The sequence below is a fragment of the Marmota flaviventris genome, chromosome 13 (genome assembly GCF_047511675.1).
Source record: "Marmota flaviventris isolate mMarFla1 chromosome 13, mMarFla1.hap1, whole genome shotgun sequence".
In the NCBI taxonomy this organism is placed as follows: domain Eukaryota; kingdom Metazoa; phylum Chordata; class Mammalia; order Rodentia; family Sciuridae; genus Marmota; species Marmota flaviventris.
The window spans coordinates 34,149,993-34,169,224 of NC_092510.1; the positions used below are offsets into that span (position 1 = coordinate 34,149,993).

Here is a 19,232-nt window from a genome sequence, read left to right on the forward strand (position 1 = left end):
AGACAAAAATGTTTTTTTCTGCTTATTATAGAAAAACAACATTAAATTGTAGTTTTATCATTTAAGAGTATATTGCAAAATCTTTTTTCAATCAAGCTTCTATAACTGGGAACATATTATTACCTGTACAGGGTCCTGCCTGAAATTTAACATCATCAATAGCAATATCACTTCTTATTGATGTTCCCCGAATGGCTTCAAAAATTATCTGAAAAATAATTGAATTTGAATTTAGAAATAGAGTAATCCTGATATAACTATGTTGGTCAGGGAAAGTTCAAGTTTTGTGGGTCTAAAGGCATAGGTAGTTCTTAGGGCCCTCTATAAGGAAAATGGTACAAAATTACAAATTCAAATTTAGGTACTTTAGTTTATTTGGAATTTAAAGACATTTTCAATAAATTACTGGACCCTTGGAGATTCAGATCCCATGCTCACCACCCCCCTTCTTTTGGCATTGGGGATTGAACCCATGGGGGCTCTACCACTGAGCTACATCCCCAGGGGCCCCCTACTCCCATGCTGCCTTTTAAATTTGAAATAGGGTCTCACTAATTTGCCCAGGTTGGCCTTGAACTTGCCATTCTTCTGCTTTAGCCTCTGAGTCCCTGGGATTACAGGCATGTGCCATCACACTTGGCTCTGATCCCTTTCTTCCCCAGAAATGCTTACCAAAAAATGCTTCCCAGTGCTTACTTGGGTCCCTCTTCCCATTTAGAACACTCTATTTCTAGAACCTCCCAGCACCCACATGGCCTATGAAAGTGAGAGGCCCTGAAGCTTAAATTTCCTTAGGCTCTCCATAAATCTTCCTTTGATACTGGTACTTTACAAAAAGACTTAATATGACTGTATATACACACTTATAAACAGAAAAGCATAATAATTAAATTTACCAAAATAGAATGGTTCATTTATCATGTAAAATACCAACTATCAAAGACACAGATCAAGGAGAAGAGGGAACAATGTCATGACTTTAGAGTCTGAGCAGAAAATAACTGATCAAATTTTCTTGTTCTAGGAAAAATAGATTACTAGATCTAAGGTTGCCCCCAACAATGGTTAATAAACCATTCATTACTTCAAGAAGATTTGTGGGTAATGAAAATTGTTCATAAGACATATTTGCTCTACTCATTTTATGAACAAATGACTTCTCATTGGACTAGTTAATGATTTAAATTAAATTAAAAAAGAATGCCCTTAAACTAATTTCATTAAACCTCTTTAAATTAAATAAGAATATAAATTGAATAATTAACATGTTTTTGAAATTAATGACTTAAAATAGCTTTAGTGACAGACAAAGCAAACCAATGATCAATAAGAATTCTAAGGACATAAGCTGTGCTGGTTAATTTTGAATGTCAACTTGACTGGGGTAAAGATACCCAGATATTTGGTAAAGCATTATTTCTGGGTATGTCTGTCAGACTGTTTCTAAATTGGCATTTGAATCAGTGGACTAAGTAAGAAGAATATACCCTTACCCAGTGTGGGTCAGCAACATCCAATCTATTGAAGGCTCAGATAGAACAAAAAATAGATTCATTCTTTCTTCTGGATCTGGGACACCCATCTTCTGCTGCCTTTGGACATCAGAAGCCCAGGCTTTCAGGCTTTTGGACTCTGAGGCTTACACTAGCAGCCTCCCAGGTTTTCAGGCCTTCTGCCTCAGTCTAAGAGTTATACTACTGGCTCCTTTAGTTTTCAGGCTTCAGATTTGGATTAAGCTATGGTTTCCTGGTCCTCTAACTTGCAGATGATGTATCATTGGGGATTTTCAACCTCTGTAATTGCACGAGCCAATTCCTAAATGATAAATCCCTTCCCATCTGTTTCTCTGTTTGGTTCTGTTTCTCTAGAGAACAGTCGTTGAAACACAACCCTAAACAAGAATCCGTATAAATGGCAAGACAAGGTGGAGAAATGTCCTAACACATTTAGATGGGAGGACATATAAATGAAGTTAATAAACATTTTGGTTTTCTGAACAACAAAATCTGTTTTTTGACCTCTGAGTCTGCAGTGAAAAATGCAACAGACAAATTTTGATGAAATTATATTCTGAATAATATGTGATTTTGCCAAAATCTTGATTTCATATGACCCTCTCCTTTGAATTTTCTTAACACTTCAGTGATGACAATTTTACACCACTGATTTCACTGTTATATTTATAGATATGTAGGAGTATCTCTCTCTCTTTTTTTCCCTACACTGATGATGAGATTCACTTAACATATCTTTGTGCTTTAGAACTAACAAAATCTATCTGGTAGCAGCTAATGAACAAATATTTATTTATAGAATAAACACAATGAATATAGTATTAAATAACATATTTCCTTGGTACTCAAATTGTGGGGCAGACACACTCAAGTACATTCACAGGAGTGCTCTGGGATATTTTGAAATTTAATGGGAAACACAGCAATATTCAACAAGTAGCAGACACTGTATGAACTACTAGTTCATGGTCATTCAAAGATTCAACATTAGATTGATCTATATTCCCTTTGATAATATCTTATCTTTATAGATAACATCTTATCTTTATGGTTTTGGAAGATGCTATAATTAAAGGAAGCATTATGTAAAAATCAGTGTAGAACATTAAATGAAGGTGGCATAATAATCTGCTTTCAAAGTTTGAGAAGTTGTGCAATGCCTGACAGGTATATATATGCTATTAATAAATAATTGAGGTAATTTAAGAATTAGATAAAATATTTTTTCTTTTAATTTAAGTATTTTTTTTAACAAATAAGTTATCAGAACATAAATACATATGAAGTTATTTGGACTTAGGTAATTAATAAATTGAACCATTAGGTATTTCTTTTGGTGTAGGGGAACGGGGGAAAATTACCAAGATGATAGGAATTATGAACAAAATTATTTGGAGACTAGGCTCTCAACTGAGTACCTGGCACAAAGGAATCCCTAGTAAATGTTAGGCAGTATAATTAACAATAAGACTGATGTAAATACTTCAGTGAGCTGAGAATTTGTCCAACACTTTGTTTCAATGACAACAAAATTTAAGAAACAACAGAGGAAAACACCCGAAAGCAGAGGGAAATAATAATCAGGGAATCCAAAGGAGATGAAATGAGTTTGTGTTTTTGATCAATAGTGAGTCAGGTTTTGCTTAGCTCCTTAATAAATCCCTTAGGAAGGAGCGTGATGAAAAATTTGTCATTTGATGTATTTCCTCTACAATGATAATCTGAAGACTGGCCCGTTTTTGGGAGGCCACCCATATATTTACCCCAAAGGGAACAGTCTCAAGTGGCAGCAATGCAATAGGACTCTTAAAAACTACACCTGTCTGGCTTCACTCATGATGTGCACATTTACTTCCTTTAGCTCCATTTTCTTCCTTGAACTCCAGTCTCGTATCTACTGTTTACTTGACACATCCACTTGGATTTCTAACAGACATAAGAAACTTAACATGTCCAATATAAACAAAACCTATCAACTTCTCTCATCCACACAACTGTTCTTACTCCTCCAGATGTACTCTCCCTAGCTTTCCTTATCTCCATAAATAGCATAGACATTCACTGTAGCAATTGCTCAGGCCCAAAACTTTAAAGTCATCTTGACTCTTCTCTGTCTAAAACTCCACATTCTATACTTATGTTGTCCTGGAAGCTTCTGATGACATCTCACCCCAGCTACCAAGTATACTTTTCACACAGTAGCTGGAGTGATTGTTTCAAAAATATAATTCAGATTCTATTACCATAAAGGCATCTTACAGCTACCTATTGCTCTTGAAATAATTTCAAACTCTTTGCCATACCCTCCAAGGACTTCCATGATTATTTTAAAGCCCTTTGACTTTGTTACCTGATTGGTTTGGTCTCCTTCTCCTCCTCTGCTTTAAATTAATATTATTTTATTTTATTGTGCAGTGGTGGGGATTGAACTCAGAGCCTCATGCATGCTAGTAAGTGCTCTACCATTGCTATATCCCAGCCCTTCATATTATTATTCATGGACAGATCATCATTGCATGCCTTCTCAGGGAACAATATATTTTAATATATGCATACATTTTGGAATGATCAAATCAAGAAGATTAACATATTTGCTGTATACTTTTTTTTTTGCAGTGAGACCTTTGAAATTTACTCTCTTATTTTGAGATATGCAATATGTTACTATTGATTATATAGCCACCCTACTGTGCAAACAGATCACTAAAATTATTCCTCCTATCTGCTGGAAATTTTGTAACCTTTGACTAAGGACTTCTCATTCTTTTCCGTCCCCCTGCCTACCATGCCTCATGGAATCGTCATTCTACTCTATTTCCAGGAGTTCAACTTGACTTACTGTCACCTGGTGCTACATTATATATTTTGGGCTTACATTTTTTTTTACCTGTATCCTACTAGAATATAAACTCCAAAGAGACAAGAAATTTATATGTTCTATTTATTGTAGAATCTTTAGCACAGAACAACAAGTGGCCAAAAAATATTTATTAAAAATGAGATATTTTACCCCCAAACTACTGGAACTCAGTCTGGATGCCTAATATAGCTGTTAAGAATACCAATTCTATTATGATAATATGAATTAGAAACTAGGGAAATTTGAGAGGGAATATAGTTTGAGAAATAGGAATATTACCTTTTATAATATGATATGATCATGTTTACAAAGCCCCTTCACACAAATAATCTCACTTGACTCCAATTCCATCTGTGGTAATGTCAGCAAGGCGGGAATTATTTTCTCATTTTGAAAATGTATGAATGATCTCATAAAGGATAAAAATTTCTCCATGATCACTCAGAGCTTGTGACCTTAAGGCAATGATGATATTTTGGAAATTCTGTGAAGGCAGGAAGTACAGAACAGTGCCTTATAGAACTAGGCAGATCTGGGTTCAATTCTTGCCTGGCCACCTACCAACATTTACTCTTCCCCATCTGCAAAATGGAGCTATAGGATCAATGGAAGGAATGTATGTATAACAGCATTGCAAGTGCCCAACATACAGAAGATGGCTACTCTATGTGCACATGCGTATTTGCATTTCATTAGACCCTAGGATGCTTTGGAGCACCTAGTTCAGCCCAGTTTCCCTGCAGTCGTCTGGGATTCCTGAGGGAATCACTAAGTCCAGAGAAGATTCAAATCTGTTCCATTCTAAGCCAAGTGGGTCAGTCTGGAGTCTTGCTTCCAGACTGTGAGCTGAAAATCTCTAGGGTCATTTGATACCCTTTGAACTCGAATACCCCAAGATGCCACCCCATCTCTCTGTTTGTCTGCCCCCCACCCCTGTGCGCGCACACACACACACACACACACATACACATTTAAAGGGACAAGCTACCAGCAGGTTTATGTGCAAGGCCCTGTGCCTGACCTCCAGAGTTAGATGTGGGAAAATTTCCTATTTTCCAGAACTTAAATCTTACAGTACTTGTATATCAATATAACTTGGGAGTTTTGAAAATATCAATGCTGGACTGGCAGGTATAGTTCAGTGTAGAGCACTTGCCTAGCATGCATGAGGGCTTGGAGCATTTTGCAATGCAGCATTGGAATGAAAAAAGAAGGAGGAGGAGGAGGAGGAGGAGGAGTTTCAGTCAGAGCTTGGGTACCATCCCTAAAGATCCAGATTCATTTAATTCAGCATAGAGATTCTCTATCTTTTGCATGCATCAGAATCATGTGGACATCTTATTAAAACAGATTTTTGGAGTCCCAGAAATTCCCAAGTTTTTGATTCAGTACTTCTGAGGTGGAGCCTGGAAATTTGCATTTCTTTTTTTTTTTAGGGCCAGGTTTTTGCTTTTATAAAGATATGGGTAATAACAGATCCTTCTATTCTTGGTATTTCAACTTAAATTTGCCTTCCTTCCTTCCTTTTTAAAATTTTTTTTATTAGTTGTTCAAAACATTACAAAGCTCTTGACATATCATATTTCATACATTTGATTCAAGTGGGTTATGAACTCCCATTTTTACCCCATATACAGATTGCAGAATCACATCGGTTACACATACACGTTTTTACATACTGCCATACTAGTGTCTGTTGTATTCTGCTGCCTTTCCTATCCTCTACTATCCCCCCTCCCCTCCCCTCCCCTCCCATTGTCTCTCTCTACCCCATCTACTGTACTTCATTTCTCTCCCTTGTTTTTTTTCCCCTTTCCCCTCACTTCCTCTTATATGTAATTTTGTATAACAATGAGGGTCTCCTTCCATTTCATGCAATTTCCCTTCTCTCTCCCTTTCCCTCCCACCTCTCATCCCTGTTTAATGTTAATCTTCTTCTCATGCTCTTCGTCCCTACTCTGTTCTTAGTTGTTCTCCTTATATCAAAGAAGACATTTGGCATTTGTTTTTTAGGGATTGGCTAGCTTCACTTAGCATAATCTGCTCCAATGCCATCCATTTCCCTGCAAATTCCAAGATTTTGTCATTTTTTAGTGCAGAGTAATACTCCATTGTGTATAAATGCCACATTATTTTTTATCCATTCATCTATTGAAGGGCATCTAGGTTGGTTCCACAGTCTAGCTATTGTGAATTGTGCTGCTATGAACATTGTTGTAGCAGTGTCCCTATAGTACGCTCTTTTAAGGTCTTTAGGGAATAGTCCAAGAAGGGGAATAGCTGGGTCAAATGGTGGTTCCATTCCCAGCTTTCCAAGGAATCTCCATACTGCTTTCCAAATTGGCCGCACCAATTTTCAGTCCCACCAGCAATGTACAAGTGTACCCCTTTCCCCATATCCTCGCCAGCACTTGTTGTTTGACTTCGTAATGGCTGCCAATCTTACTGGAGTGAGATGGTATCTTAGGGTGGTTTTGATTTGCATTTCTCTGACTGCTAGAGATGGTGAGCATTTTTTCATGTACTTGTTGATTGATTGTATGTCCTCCTCTGAGAAGTGTCTGTTCAGGTCCTTGGCCCATTTGTTGATTGGGTTATTTGTTTTCTTATTGTTTAATTTTTTGATTTCTTTGTATACTCTGGATATTAGGGCTCTATCTGAAGTGTGAGGAGTAAAAATTTGTTCCCAGGATGTAGGCTCCCTATTTACCTCTCTAATTGTTTCTCTTGCTGAGAAAAAAACTTTTTAGTTTGAGTAAGTCCCATTTGTTGATTCTTGTTATTAACTCTTGTGCTATGGGTGTCCTATTAAGGAATTTGGAGCCCGGCCCCACAATATGGAAATTCGTATTTCAGGTGAACTTGCATTTTAGTTATTGCTGATGCTGCTGATACCCGGATCACACTTCAAAAAACATGTGGTAAGGATAGAAGTATGAATGCTAGTAGCCTAACAAAATTGATCCATCATCTCTGAAGGATGGTCAATTAAGTTCCTGAGCAACCTATTTCCTTCTGTAATAGACATTATATCACCATCAATATTATTCATAGAACTGTTATTCTTTACCAAGTTTCTAGACAGTTTATCCATGCTGAGCTAATTGGGCCTTTCTTGAATAATGGCCCATCTTCCTTCTGTCATTTGTTCTTTAACAATGCAGCACACCGGATGGCATTACAACCTGGCCACCTGAGCTTCTGAAATTCCTTTAGATCTGTAAAAAATTATTTTTTGCTGTAAGGTGGTAACAAAATTAAACCCTTATTTTGGATTCCTCTTCCCGGGAAGATTTGGAATTTGAGCAGGCTAATGGCTAAGCTAGAGTGCTGGTCCAGGAGGTTTATTAGTCAGAAGCAAGGAGGGAGAAGAAGCTGGGGGCTTAGTTGGAAGTTACACTTGAGAATTCTACACAGCAATTTTAAGAACAATTAGGTATCTGGAAGTTATTTCCTCAATGTTTTCTGGGGTTCTCATGGTAGTCAGGTAAAATTGGGGGCTGTCAAAAGGCAGTTGCTGCTCTCTAGCAGAGACTGGCTGCCCAGCCCCATCTATTAGAATTTAAAAGGCTTTTTCCCATTGCTGCCCAGACTCCTTTATGATCAAGATCACCTAGAACAGAAGTCTTCTTTAGCACACGAGAGGACCTAGAGGGAGACCCAGGGCTTGAAATCAAGGCTCAGTTTCTTTCATATCAATCCACTTATAGGATCAGAGGCTTAAAAACACTTATTCTGGACCATACATACTCTTAAATAGAAGCTTAAAACAAAACCCTTACATGCATGTGGGTAGATGAATAAAAGATGCAGCTGCAACAACTAATTAGGCAACACCATATTTAGAAGGAAAGGAGATTTCGTTTTGGAGGTTTATAGGACACATGAAAATATACTTGACATTCATAATGTACTAAGATAAAAATAGATACACTTTCATGATTGAATTGCAGAAAAAATCACTTTATGCTAAGCTTTCTCTCCCTGTCTAATTTCTCATTCACTTCATAGATTTAATCAACATAGAGGCTAATTACGTTTACTCTTAAACGAATCTTCCCTTTATCTATGACCTTGAGAAAGGACAAAATATTCTCTTTGATAATGAGAAAAAGGAGAAACATCAGAAGCTTACATGCATGTTTTCCCTGCTTGAATCTTATCTCTTTTGGCTTACCTGGTGTTGCTGCATACAGCTGTACTCAATCAGTGCTCGGAGCCAGGAAATGCTCTGTTCACCTCTTCTTCTCCATAAAAGCGACTCTTCACTGTCTTCTTCTTTCTTCAAGTAAACACTCAGCAGGCCAGTCCCTGCTCCATACATGTGGTAGAAGAAGGTCAAGCAGTGTTTTCCAGGGATGCCTCGCAGAGGCTTGGACTGGAGATGTGCTTTTTGTCCATACACCATATGGGAGGCCTCGATGTACATGTAGTAGCCTTGAGAGAAATGCAAAGCGGGTATTGTTAAAAAGGACACAAATCACATTTTCTTCTTTTGTAGTGTACCTGGAAAAATGGACAACTTCACTGCCGTACTGAGAATGGGTTTTATATTCTGGAGAATGTATATTCTAGAAGAATAAATATGCTAAAAGAATTAGACCATAAAATGATATTATGGGGGGGGGGTGACCCAGGGGCATTTTATCACTGAGCTACATCCCCAGTCCTTTTTTAATTTGAAACAGGTTCTCATTAAGCTGCTGAAGCCTCACTAAGTTGTTGGGGCTGGTCTTGAACTTGCAATCCTCCTATCTGGGATTACAGGCATGCACCACTGTGACTTGCCATAAAATAATTTTTAACTGAATAATTTATAATTCAGTTTAATTGGCAGGGGGTAATTAACATATGAATGTTATATCACAAATATGATTAGCACATCGACATTTAGCTAACTAATTCATGGACAATATTCTAAATGTTTGTTTTCCCCCAATTCATCTGTTGAAATACTAACTCCCCAGGTGATATCCAGAGGAGGAAACACAGAGGTCATGAGGGCAATGCTCCCATGAATGGTATTAGTGCCTTTATAAGAGACTCCAGAGATTCTCTCATCTCTTCCGTCAAGTGGGGATTAAGAGAGAAGATGGCCATCTATGAAGAAACAGGTCCTTCCTAGACACCAGATCTACTGGCACCTTGATCTTAAACTTCTCAGCTTCCAGAACTGTGATAAGTAAATTTCTGTTGTTTGTAAGCTGCTCAGTCTATAATAATTTGTTAGAGTGGCCCAAACAGACTAAGACACAGCCTCACCTTAAAACCTACTCCACCCTTATAGTTGCTCAGCCCCAAACCTGTGAGTCATGTACCACTTTCCACATAAGGGATTCCCATTGGCTCTACCTTTGAAATATGTTCAGAAGCCAGTCACCTCTCTTCTCACTGCCGCTACTGCCCCAGTCCAAATTACTATCATTTTTCCCTTGGACTAATGCAAAAGCTTTCTGGCCACAAAAATCGGCCTGTTTTTATCATCACCCCTTACAGTCCAATCTCAACACAGTATCCATAGTGATCCTTCTAAAACAAAAGGTAAATCTTGCTATGCCTCTGTTCAAACCTTCCCTTGGTTCAGCTTTTCAGAGTTAAAAGCTGAGGTCCTCAGTTAGGATTGTCTTTAGGAGCCTGGACAATCTGGCATCCATTCTTGTAACCTTGCTGACTCTCACCACCTTTCACTGACTTACCTTTCTCCTTACTCCAGTTGCTGTACCCTGCTTTCCCTAGAGATGCCACCTCAGGACCTTTGTATGTGCTAATCCTGGATCCTCCCACAGTTCTCATGTTTTACTCGGTCACCTCCTTTAAGTCTTTGCTCAGATATTACCTTTTCAATTATGCCTGTTCTGACTACAATATTAAAAATTGCAAAAAAATGCTATTTCCTCATCCCCTACATCTTAATTTATTATGTTTTCCATAGCATATATTTGCCTCATAACATCCTATGTAATTTTCTTATCTTTAATGTTTATCTGCCTTCCTCCTCTAGAACACACTAAGGCAGAGATTTTTCCTGTTTAGTTCACTGTCATGTAACAATGTTTGGAAATGGAACATGGCAGATGCTTGAAAATATTTGCTGATGGGTGAATGAATGCAGTTTTTTCACAGCTCTAAGCCATAAACCAGTTCAACCATTTCTAGAACATGTGGTGCTGGGGATATAGCTCAGTTGGTAGAGTGCTTGCCTCACATGCACAAGGTCCCAGGTTCAATCCCCAGTACCACCACCACCAAAAAAAAAAAAAAAGTCTAGAACACTTGGCTTCACCAAGTGCACTCCTAATGTGAGAGGTCCTTGGAAGGAGACACACACTTGATTTGGACTCTCCAAGGCAAAACTAGAACAAATTCAAGCTTTTCCTCTCTTTCTCCCTGCCTTTCTCTTATTGGTGGTACTGGGAACTGGATCCAGGAATGTTCTGCCTCTGAGTTACATCCACAGCCCTTTAAATTTTTTTTTTTTTTTTTTGAGACAGGATGTCACTAAGTTGCCCAAAATGAGTTCAGTTGTCCTCAAATTAGTAAATTAGTTCCACACCATGTGAGATGTTTTTTTTAAATGAACACACATAACAGAGAGACAGGTGACCCAGAATTGTCTTTCCTTTAGTGATGAGGGCAGTGCACACCCAGTAATCACAATATGGGGTCTTAACAGGTTATTCTGAGTTCCTGGAAGACTGGAAAACTCTCAATCACCTCTAGGATCATTTGATTGAATTCCTGCCTTGGTGAGTATAATACCCTCATTCATTCAGCCTTGAAAGGGAGCAGCTTCCTCCATCCCATCCCCTGTTTTTTGGACCATACACACCTCCACAGATGTGATTACTGAGGTCTATAATACTTTCTGTTCATTCACCTCTGAGTCTTGGTTTTGAGCTAGAAGCTATTAGCTAAGGTTTCCAATTCCAGAGATCCCTGTGTACCATGAAATACAAAAGAAAATCTCTACCATTTGACCTGGGTAACTGCTGCTTTTGGACGGCAAAGATTATGTCCCAATGGGAGTCCCTTGCTGGGGCACTGACACCAGTCTAGTTTTCTTGAATAGTGTCGGCCTTTGCAAATATTCTTCAAGATATAGTTTATATTTTAAGGATTTATGTATAAGGCAATTCTGATTTAGAGCAATCTAGACCAACATCTATACCTAAAAATAATTTTAACAAATTTGTCAACTGATCAGACTTTGCCCTCTCATGCACAAATAATGCCTTGAGACTACAATTTTTTTTCTTTTTGACCTGCATATGATATTTCTTTTCCCCAGAAAACAAAAAACAAAAACACCAGAGCTTTATGGAGGGGCAATCCACCTCGCATATGTTCCAAAAGCAGAGAAAAGTCCTGTGTGTTGATAAGCTTTACCCCATTACAGCTTCAAGCTCTGTTTCAGCAAACAAAAGCTGTGGAGGGAAGCCAGGAAATCCCAGCAGCTCCTGTGTTCCTGCACATGAAAGATTCCAGCCTGTGAAAGGGATTATTAACTGGAGAAAACAAATGACTTTCTCTCTGTGGGTCATTGTTCAACATTCAAGATGGGTGTTCCAGTGGATCTACTGAAAGATCAGGGTCCCATCTGTTTTTTTGCATGGCAACTGTGATGTGTTGAGATGAACAGACACTAAACAGATCCATAATCCTGAACTTCGAAGCAGCTGTTCCTTCAGGATCATGACTCTCTCTTGCAGGGCTGGGAAGAAACCCCAGTGGCCTAAGTGAAGAGGCTCTGAGGAATGAACAGCTAACCGCATTCAGTAAGCTGGAAGAGACTCATAATCAGGGCCCAAAGACACCAATGCTCTGGGGAAATAACTGCTAAAGGTGTTTCTCTAAGGTTATTCTTTACTTTTGACTCATTTTAAAATCTTGTCATAAACAAGATGTTTAATGGGTATGGATTTCCAGTCTGGAAAAGTGAAAAGAAGTTGGGAGACAGATGGTGGTGATGGTTGCAGAACAATGTGAATGTACTTAACACCACTGAACTGTATGCTGAAAAATGGTTAAAACGATAAATGTTATGCATATTTTATGACAATTTTTAAAAAGGCTTATCAAAGAAGCCTTCTCTGTGTAAGATCTGATAATATCAGAAACTAGCATGATAAGATTAGTTATGAAAAGAATGAAGGACACTGGAGCTTTTGAAGATCTGGAGCTAATTCATCAGATGGCTATAGACCAGTTGGGTAGCATTACTGCAGGTCTCAATGTCAAAACTGCTGCATGTCTCAATGCCAAAATTCTTATATGACAAGGATTTGAGATAGACTGCTATTATAATTCAGTTGCATTAAAAATAAAAAAAACCACATTAAATACTTAGTTTTGATTTTCTTTTGCCTAACAGCACATTTTTATAAATTTAATTCTCTGATATTTTTGTATTATTGATATTTCACACAAGAAAGGAGTGTTCTTGGAAACGAAGAAGACTCCTGCCTTTACTTGGTAGCAAGCTGGAAGAAAATTTAGTTTCCAGAAATAAGGAAGATCTATCAAAACACTGAACAGCACCACATAAGAAAGTGATGGTGTCTCTTTCTCTGAAATTGTTAAGAAAATGACGCAGAGCTGCTTTTCTGGGAGGTAGTGGGGTGGGGGACGGCCGGATGACAATCTGTTCTGCTCACTGGGGACTCAGTGGGCTAGGAATCGTGACGACTGAAGTCGTTTTCTCATAGAAATGGGTAGTTATCTGTTGGTTTATTTGTTCTACTGTCATTTGGTTAAAAAATCCCTATAAAATTCAGGTCAACCAAAAACCAAAAAAGTTTACAAAGAATTCTGACACTGTGGCATCAGACAAATGTTAATAAAATTGCAATGTCCAATGAAACCTCAGGAAGTTTGATAAGACTTGGCATTATCATCTTGTAAATAAATAGTACCTATGTCAGGAAACTTTCTCTTTCACAGGATAGAGTTGCTCAAGTAGATGGTGACAGGACCTGGATTGACAAATCCTTCAAAGTCCATCCCACCTTGATGCAAGTCACTTCTACTGCTTCAAATGTTTTTCTTAGTTTAATAGGAGTCAAATGGTGGGACTAGGCATTATTATCATTTGTCTTTGTGGTTATTATACTAGAATGACTTGTTCATCGGGTGTTTCTCAAAATTAGTCATATAAATAACACCTTCATATTATTTCTTGTCTACCCATACAACAGTACTTACTACCTGTGCTGTTATTAACTTTTTTCTTTAAATAGATTCTATTTTTCATTGCTTAAATACATTGATCTAAATAGGAAACTTCATATAAGCATAAAAACAAAAATTTACCCATAAATCTGTGAAATAATGGTTTTGATGTACTGCTCATGTATTTTTCTTATACATGAATATTACTTCTAATGTTTAAAATATTCATATTATTATCACTTGAGTTACCTCATGGTAACGCAATTTGGGAAACATTGTTGTAATGTCTTTTGATTTCTACTAAGCAATTTTACTAGGGGTCAGAGGCCATGATTTTCTATTTTAAAAAAGCATCAGTGACAAAACAATGACTCCAGGAAAGCATTACAGAGATAAACACCAGGTTTCATAAAAGATTCACTAATTGTAAAAATAATAATACCATTCGTTTTAGTTGAACTTATATATTATCAAGTCTCTTCATAAACATAATGTATTAATTATTGCAATCTTAAGAGATTAACAGGATATTACTTATTGTTGTTTTATATATGTGGGATACTGAGGCTAAGAGCTGTTATGCAATTGTGTTCTGCAGACAGCGGGGTAGAGGCAGCTGTTTATGGTCTGACCACTAAACTATACCATGCTATATCCTAGAATTTGGAAAACTTAATTGCATCATCCCTTTAGTATGTCAGGAACTGTGATCACCTTGGAATTGCTACATCTGATGATGTATTGATTCTGATACACACACACAGTAACCTGACATTTTTGCAGTGTGGCTTTTCTGAACTTCTCTTTTTATTTAATGGGTCTATATTGACTGAACCTCTAATGTAGTTATCTGTAAAACAACTTATGTACTTCTCCCCTTTCTTTTTTCCCCTTGCATGTATTCTTTCAGGTGGAAATTCACACACCGTAAGGATGGGAACTGAAAAGGTAGCATCTGTCTACAGCTACAGGTGTATCCTTTGAAAGTCTCAGAATGCATGACATTAACTCAAAAAGAACCCTCTGGTCACCAATGCCAAACAAATGAACTATAATTATTAGGGAGAAAGATGCTGTGTTGCTCGTCCAGAGTTTGAGTCTATTGTCTCACTAATGTGTAGAATACGAAGTTCTGCCACTTTTTAATCCGCCATTATTTTGTTGCCTTTATTTGAAAAGGGGGTATAGAAAAGTTGTTAGGACTAAATTCAATAAGTCAACAATGCAGGCAATAGGAAATCTTTTCAGATATAATTTCATTATTGTTTAAAGTGTACATTTGATCATGGGCAAGCTTCTTGTTTCTCAGGTTCCAAGCAGATAATTATTAAAACTCTGTTGAATGGACTTCAGTAATATTTCAAATGAGAATGTTTCCTTAGCTGATGTATGAGGTCCTGTCTACCTCTGCATCCTAAAAATCTATTAACCATTATTAATTTGTTGAGTCAAAAAGTTTTATTATTATTATTATTTCAGGATAAATCACCTGTTAAAGAGAAATTTCAATGATATTCACCTAAATGACATTACATTTACTACAATTTGCAGTCCTGGAAATTGAACCCAGGGGCACTCTACCATTAGTCCACATATCTATCCCTTTTTATTTTAGTTTTGAGACAGGATCTCTCTAAGTTGCCCACCCTGGCTTTGAATTTGCTATCCTCCTGCCTCAGCCTCTGGAGTAGCTGGCTTTAAGATGCTTGCTACTATACCTGGCAATAAGTAACTTTTTTAAAAATATGAAGTAATTGTCAAAGTCATTTCTGTGCTAACTGAATAAAAAATAGTCATTTGCAGTACTTTATTACTCTGATAGTTGATATGGATTCTTTGCTTGTCTAAACTTCAGTCAGCCTTCTAAATCTTTTCCTAGGCATTTCCGTATACTTCCTTATAAAGTCCAGTTTTATCAAGAACACTAAGTCAGGATTCCCCCACATCCCAATATTGACATTTGATCACACAGCACAAGTGATCAAATGCCTCATCTTCTACCATATCCCATGTCTGCCTTCGGCAAGAATCCTGTTAGTTCCATTTAACCAGAATTCACCTTACTCTTGATGTTTCCTTTGAGTAATTTTCCATTCATTGAACCCCTCCATATAGCACCTTAGTTCTAAATTGCCACCTGCTCATGCTACATTCAAAGTTAAGCCTAATCTCTCTCCTCCAAGGCAAAAATCCTACAGTAGTGGTCCCTAGACCTGTTGTGGTCCTGAATGAAATCTCTCTTACCATGCTTTAACAATTATCATTGAAAAATGTTTTTCTATAACATAATTGTCCCCCATAGTCTCTTAGGCAGTTTATAGCCAAAGGCTGTGTAAATTTTAACATTGTCCTATCACTCCTTGCCAAAGAACAGAACACATAATCTCAGATACCGCAAGACCTTGGGTAGAATAGTCAGAAAATATCAGCAAAAGAATACAGTTGTAAGAGGGCAGAGACACAAAGATTTGAAATGATTCAAATACTGTGATTGGTTGGCTTGTACCACAGAATGAGCAAATGCCTTCAAATTTTGAGTAAAAGAATCATGTTAAATAAGTGATACTAAAAAGTGAAATACCAGTGACAGCCCCTTCAGTTCTCTGAGTAACATGTAGGATGTTTATACTCCACCAAGAAAACTTAAAGAAAAAAATGAGTAGTTTTGTTGTTGTTGTTGTTTTGGTGGGATGGAGGAGGGAATCTCTTTTGAAGCTGAGAGCTTTCCAAGCAGCAAGCACTGGAGGAACCAATATTCAAGAGAAAACAGAAGGTCAACAAAATTAGTTCAGCATTCTGTGGGCTGCTTTGAGACGGTGGGGACTGACCTCAGAGGCTGAGTAGAGAGCACCTGCCAAGGAACAGAGAAACCAACTACTCTCAGTGGGTTGAGAGAACAATAACAGGAGTCTAGGGGCTGCCAAAGCATCCAGGGCTTACAGGGCCAAGTTTTGTGAGAAGAGGGACAGAAAAGAGAGCTCATCACTTGAAAACCTTCCTTTGAGGCATTTACCAAATTTTAACTGGCAGAGAGCAAGAGTCAAGAAGACAAATGCATATCACACATCTCACTCCAGCTAAGGAGGCAAAAATTGAAGTTTTGAGACAGACTAGGGAGGACAGCCCCTAACTAAACTCCAGAGTTTAGTTTGGGAGACTATATCTGGGGTGTAGAGAGAACTAGAGGTAGACCCAGCAAAACAGAAGTGCAGCACTACCGTAAGTTGACTCAATTCTGGTTGGACTGAAGGGACGACTTCATTCTAGTTGTCTATTTGAGAGTAGGCTGCATTCTCTCTGGGTTCTATAATTTTCATCCATGATGTCTAGTATCCAAACACATTTATCAGACATTTTAAGAAGCAGGTATAAGGGAACCAAACTCCATATGAAGGAAACAGGTATCCTACGTATATAGTTGTTACACAAAGACTGTAAAATAATTATGGCTAATGATTTAATAATATCAGTATTTAGTAATATGTTCGAGGGGCTTAGGGTGTAGCTCAGTGGTAGAGTGCTTGTTTAGCATACATGAGGCACTGGGTTCAGCGCTAGCACTGAAAAATACACACACACACACACACACATATGTTTAAGAAAATAGATGGTAAGATGGAGAATTTTACCAAAGAACTTGAATCTATTAAAAAGCAAAATATGGATGGGGGTTGGGGGTGGGCAGGATGCAGCTTTTGGAACAGTGGCATAAAAACTTCTAAAAATCTGCTCCTCCATAAAAGTAATGAAAGCACTAGCAAAAATTGCCAAAATCAACTTTTATAGAGCTCCAAGAATTAACTGAAGGCTTGCAGCAATTCAAGACTGCTTGTTCAAGAAAAATGATTGAATCTTGGAAAGACCAGTGACCTCTCACTTGCCCTCATTCCATCCTATCTCTCCTACTATGTGATAGACTTGAAAACGAAACACTCTACAACTAAGACATCTGCAGAGAACAGTAGTTGAGCAACCACTGGGAGGGGAAGAATAAATGTGGAACTTCCCAAAAGCTCCATTTCTGGATAATTGGAGTTGTTTGACCTGTATGACATTTAACTGAAGTACTCTATTCCCAGGGCTTGTCTTTCTTTAACCTGAGATGATGTATTGATTCTGACAGACACACGATAGCCTGACATTTTTGTAGTGTGGCTTTTCTTTTTATTTAATGGACATATATTGACTGACCATCTAATGCAATTATCTATAAAACAGCTTTGAATGCCTCTCCTCTTTCTTTTATTTTCCCCCTTGGATGTGTTTTTCCAAGTGTAGATTGACAGGCTTTAAGGACAGGAATTGAAAAGATAGAATCCACTGAGATGCAGCCTAATAGATGCCTTTTCTTGGGCCCAAGCCAAGTGCCACTGTGTTCAGTCTTCAAGGCAGTGGCTTCTGCAGTCATTCCTGGATCACTTAGCACCCATGAGAATGCCACCCAGAAATGAGAGAGGCTTAGGAAGTCAATGCTGAGTGGACACATACCTCTGGCCAATGGGGGATACAAGTCTATGGACAAACACTTTTCCCTTTCTCACCCTAATTGGTGGTTGTGAGATATATTGAAACACAGCTTCTTAGATGTTTCTGCAAGAATCAAGCAGCCTGTTGGACATAGTAGTGGCCACATCAAGAATTCATCCTTATTTCAGCTCTTCTTCTTTTCTTGATTTACAGCCTTTGTAAAAGGAGCATTCTGCTTCTTGGAATCCTGTCTCCAAATCTCCTACAAGTTTACATTTTAGACCCCACTTTCTTGGGAATCCTGGCTGACAGTATATTACATGCCAGCCAAGTAAGATTACTTAGAGTCCCTAAAAGCTGTCCCACTGCTCAATGGTTCCTAATCTCACACCTGCTTTTCCCTCATCCTGAAATGCTTCCTTATTCCTGATCATTCCTGATGAACTCCAACTCATCCTTTGAGACACTCCCAAGGGCAGCTAGCTGTCCTGTGTAGTTCCATCATCTCTAGAATTTCAGCATTATTGCTTTACTTGTTAAAATTCTGAGGCATTTGTGCATTATTTAGTGTATAATGTATAGTGGGTGCTTAGGAAATATGAAATGAATTGAGGGACCCTGGACTCTGTAATATTAATGAATGCTTCCCAGTTCTAATATGTTTGATTCTTCTGTACATGTAGCCTCTGATGCTAGTGGCTTTAACAAATAAAGAGTGTTTGAAAGGTGCCTTTGTTTGCATATGCTTTAATTTTTGAATGGGTAGCACTTGTCACCTTGTGATCGGAGAGCCAATACATCACATAGCTCTCACCAGGAGAGACCAAGACAAAAGGAAGCCATTCTGTGTGTGTAGGTTATGCAACAGGTGCATGGGTTGCAGTGCTGGAGTTAAACATACAATACCGACACACAGACACTAGAAGTATCTCAGAAAAAAATTAGATTCTTTCAGCTGGATGAATGTCTAGAAAGTCCAAAAATACCATTGGTTTGAATATGGCTTTTCAGAGAGGAAACAAACTCTCTTTTTTCACTTCCCCTTCGATTTGAGGAGTGTTAGGGGTGAATTTATGCTGTAATGTGAAAAGATAATGTGTTTTTCCCATATAAGCTGTCGCAGTCATTCTGGGCCAGGTATGGTCTCTAAGTATTATGTAGGTTGTGAGACTCTGATGAGGCAGTGTGGATAGAATATGGTTATCAGAGCCACACGAACATGA

The 19,232-nt window shown here is 38.0% G+C and overlaps 1 protein-coding gene across 1 annotated transcript in view; it reads right to left on the reverse strand.

The window, feature by feature from the left end:
- Mamdc2 (MAM domain containing 2) overlaps positions 1–19,232 on the reverse strand; it is a 168,895-nt gene that overhangs the window by 968 nt on the left and 148,695 nt on the right. Inside the window, exons 12-13 of the mRNA XM_027940136.2 lie at positions 8,552–8,811; positions 124–208 (exon numbers count right to left, since the gene is read on the reverse strand). Coding sequence (XP_027795937.1) covers positions 124–208; positions 8,552–8,811 — 345 coding nt within the window. The remainder of the gene's footprint in view (positions 1–123; positions 209–8,551; positions 8,812–19,232) is intronic.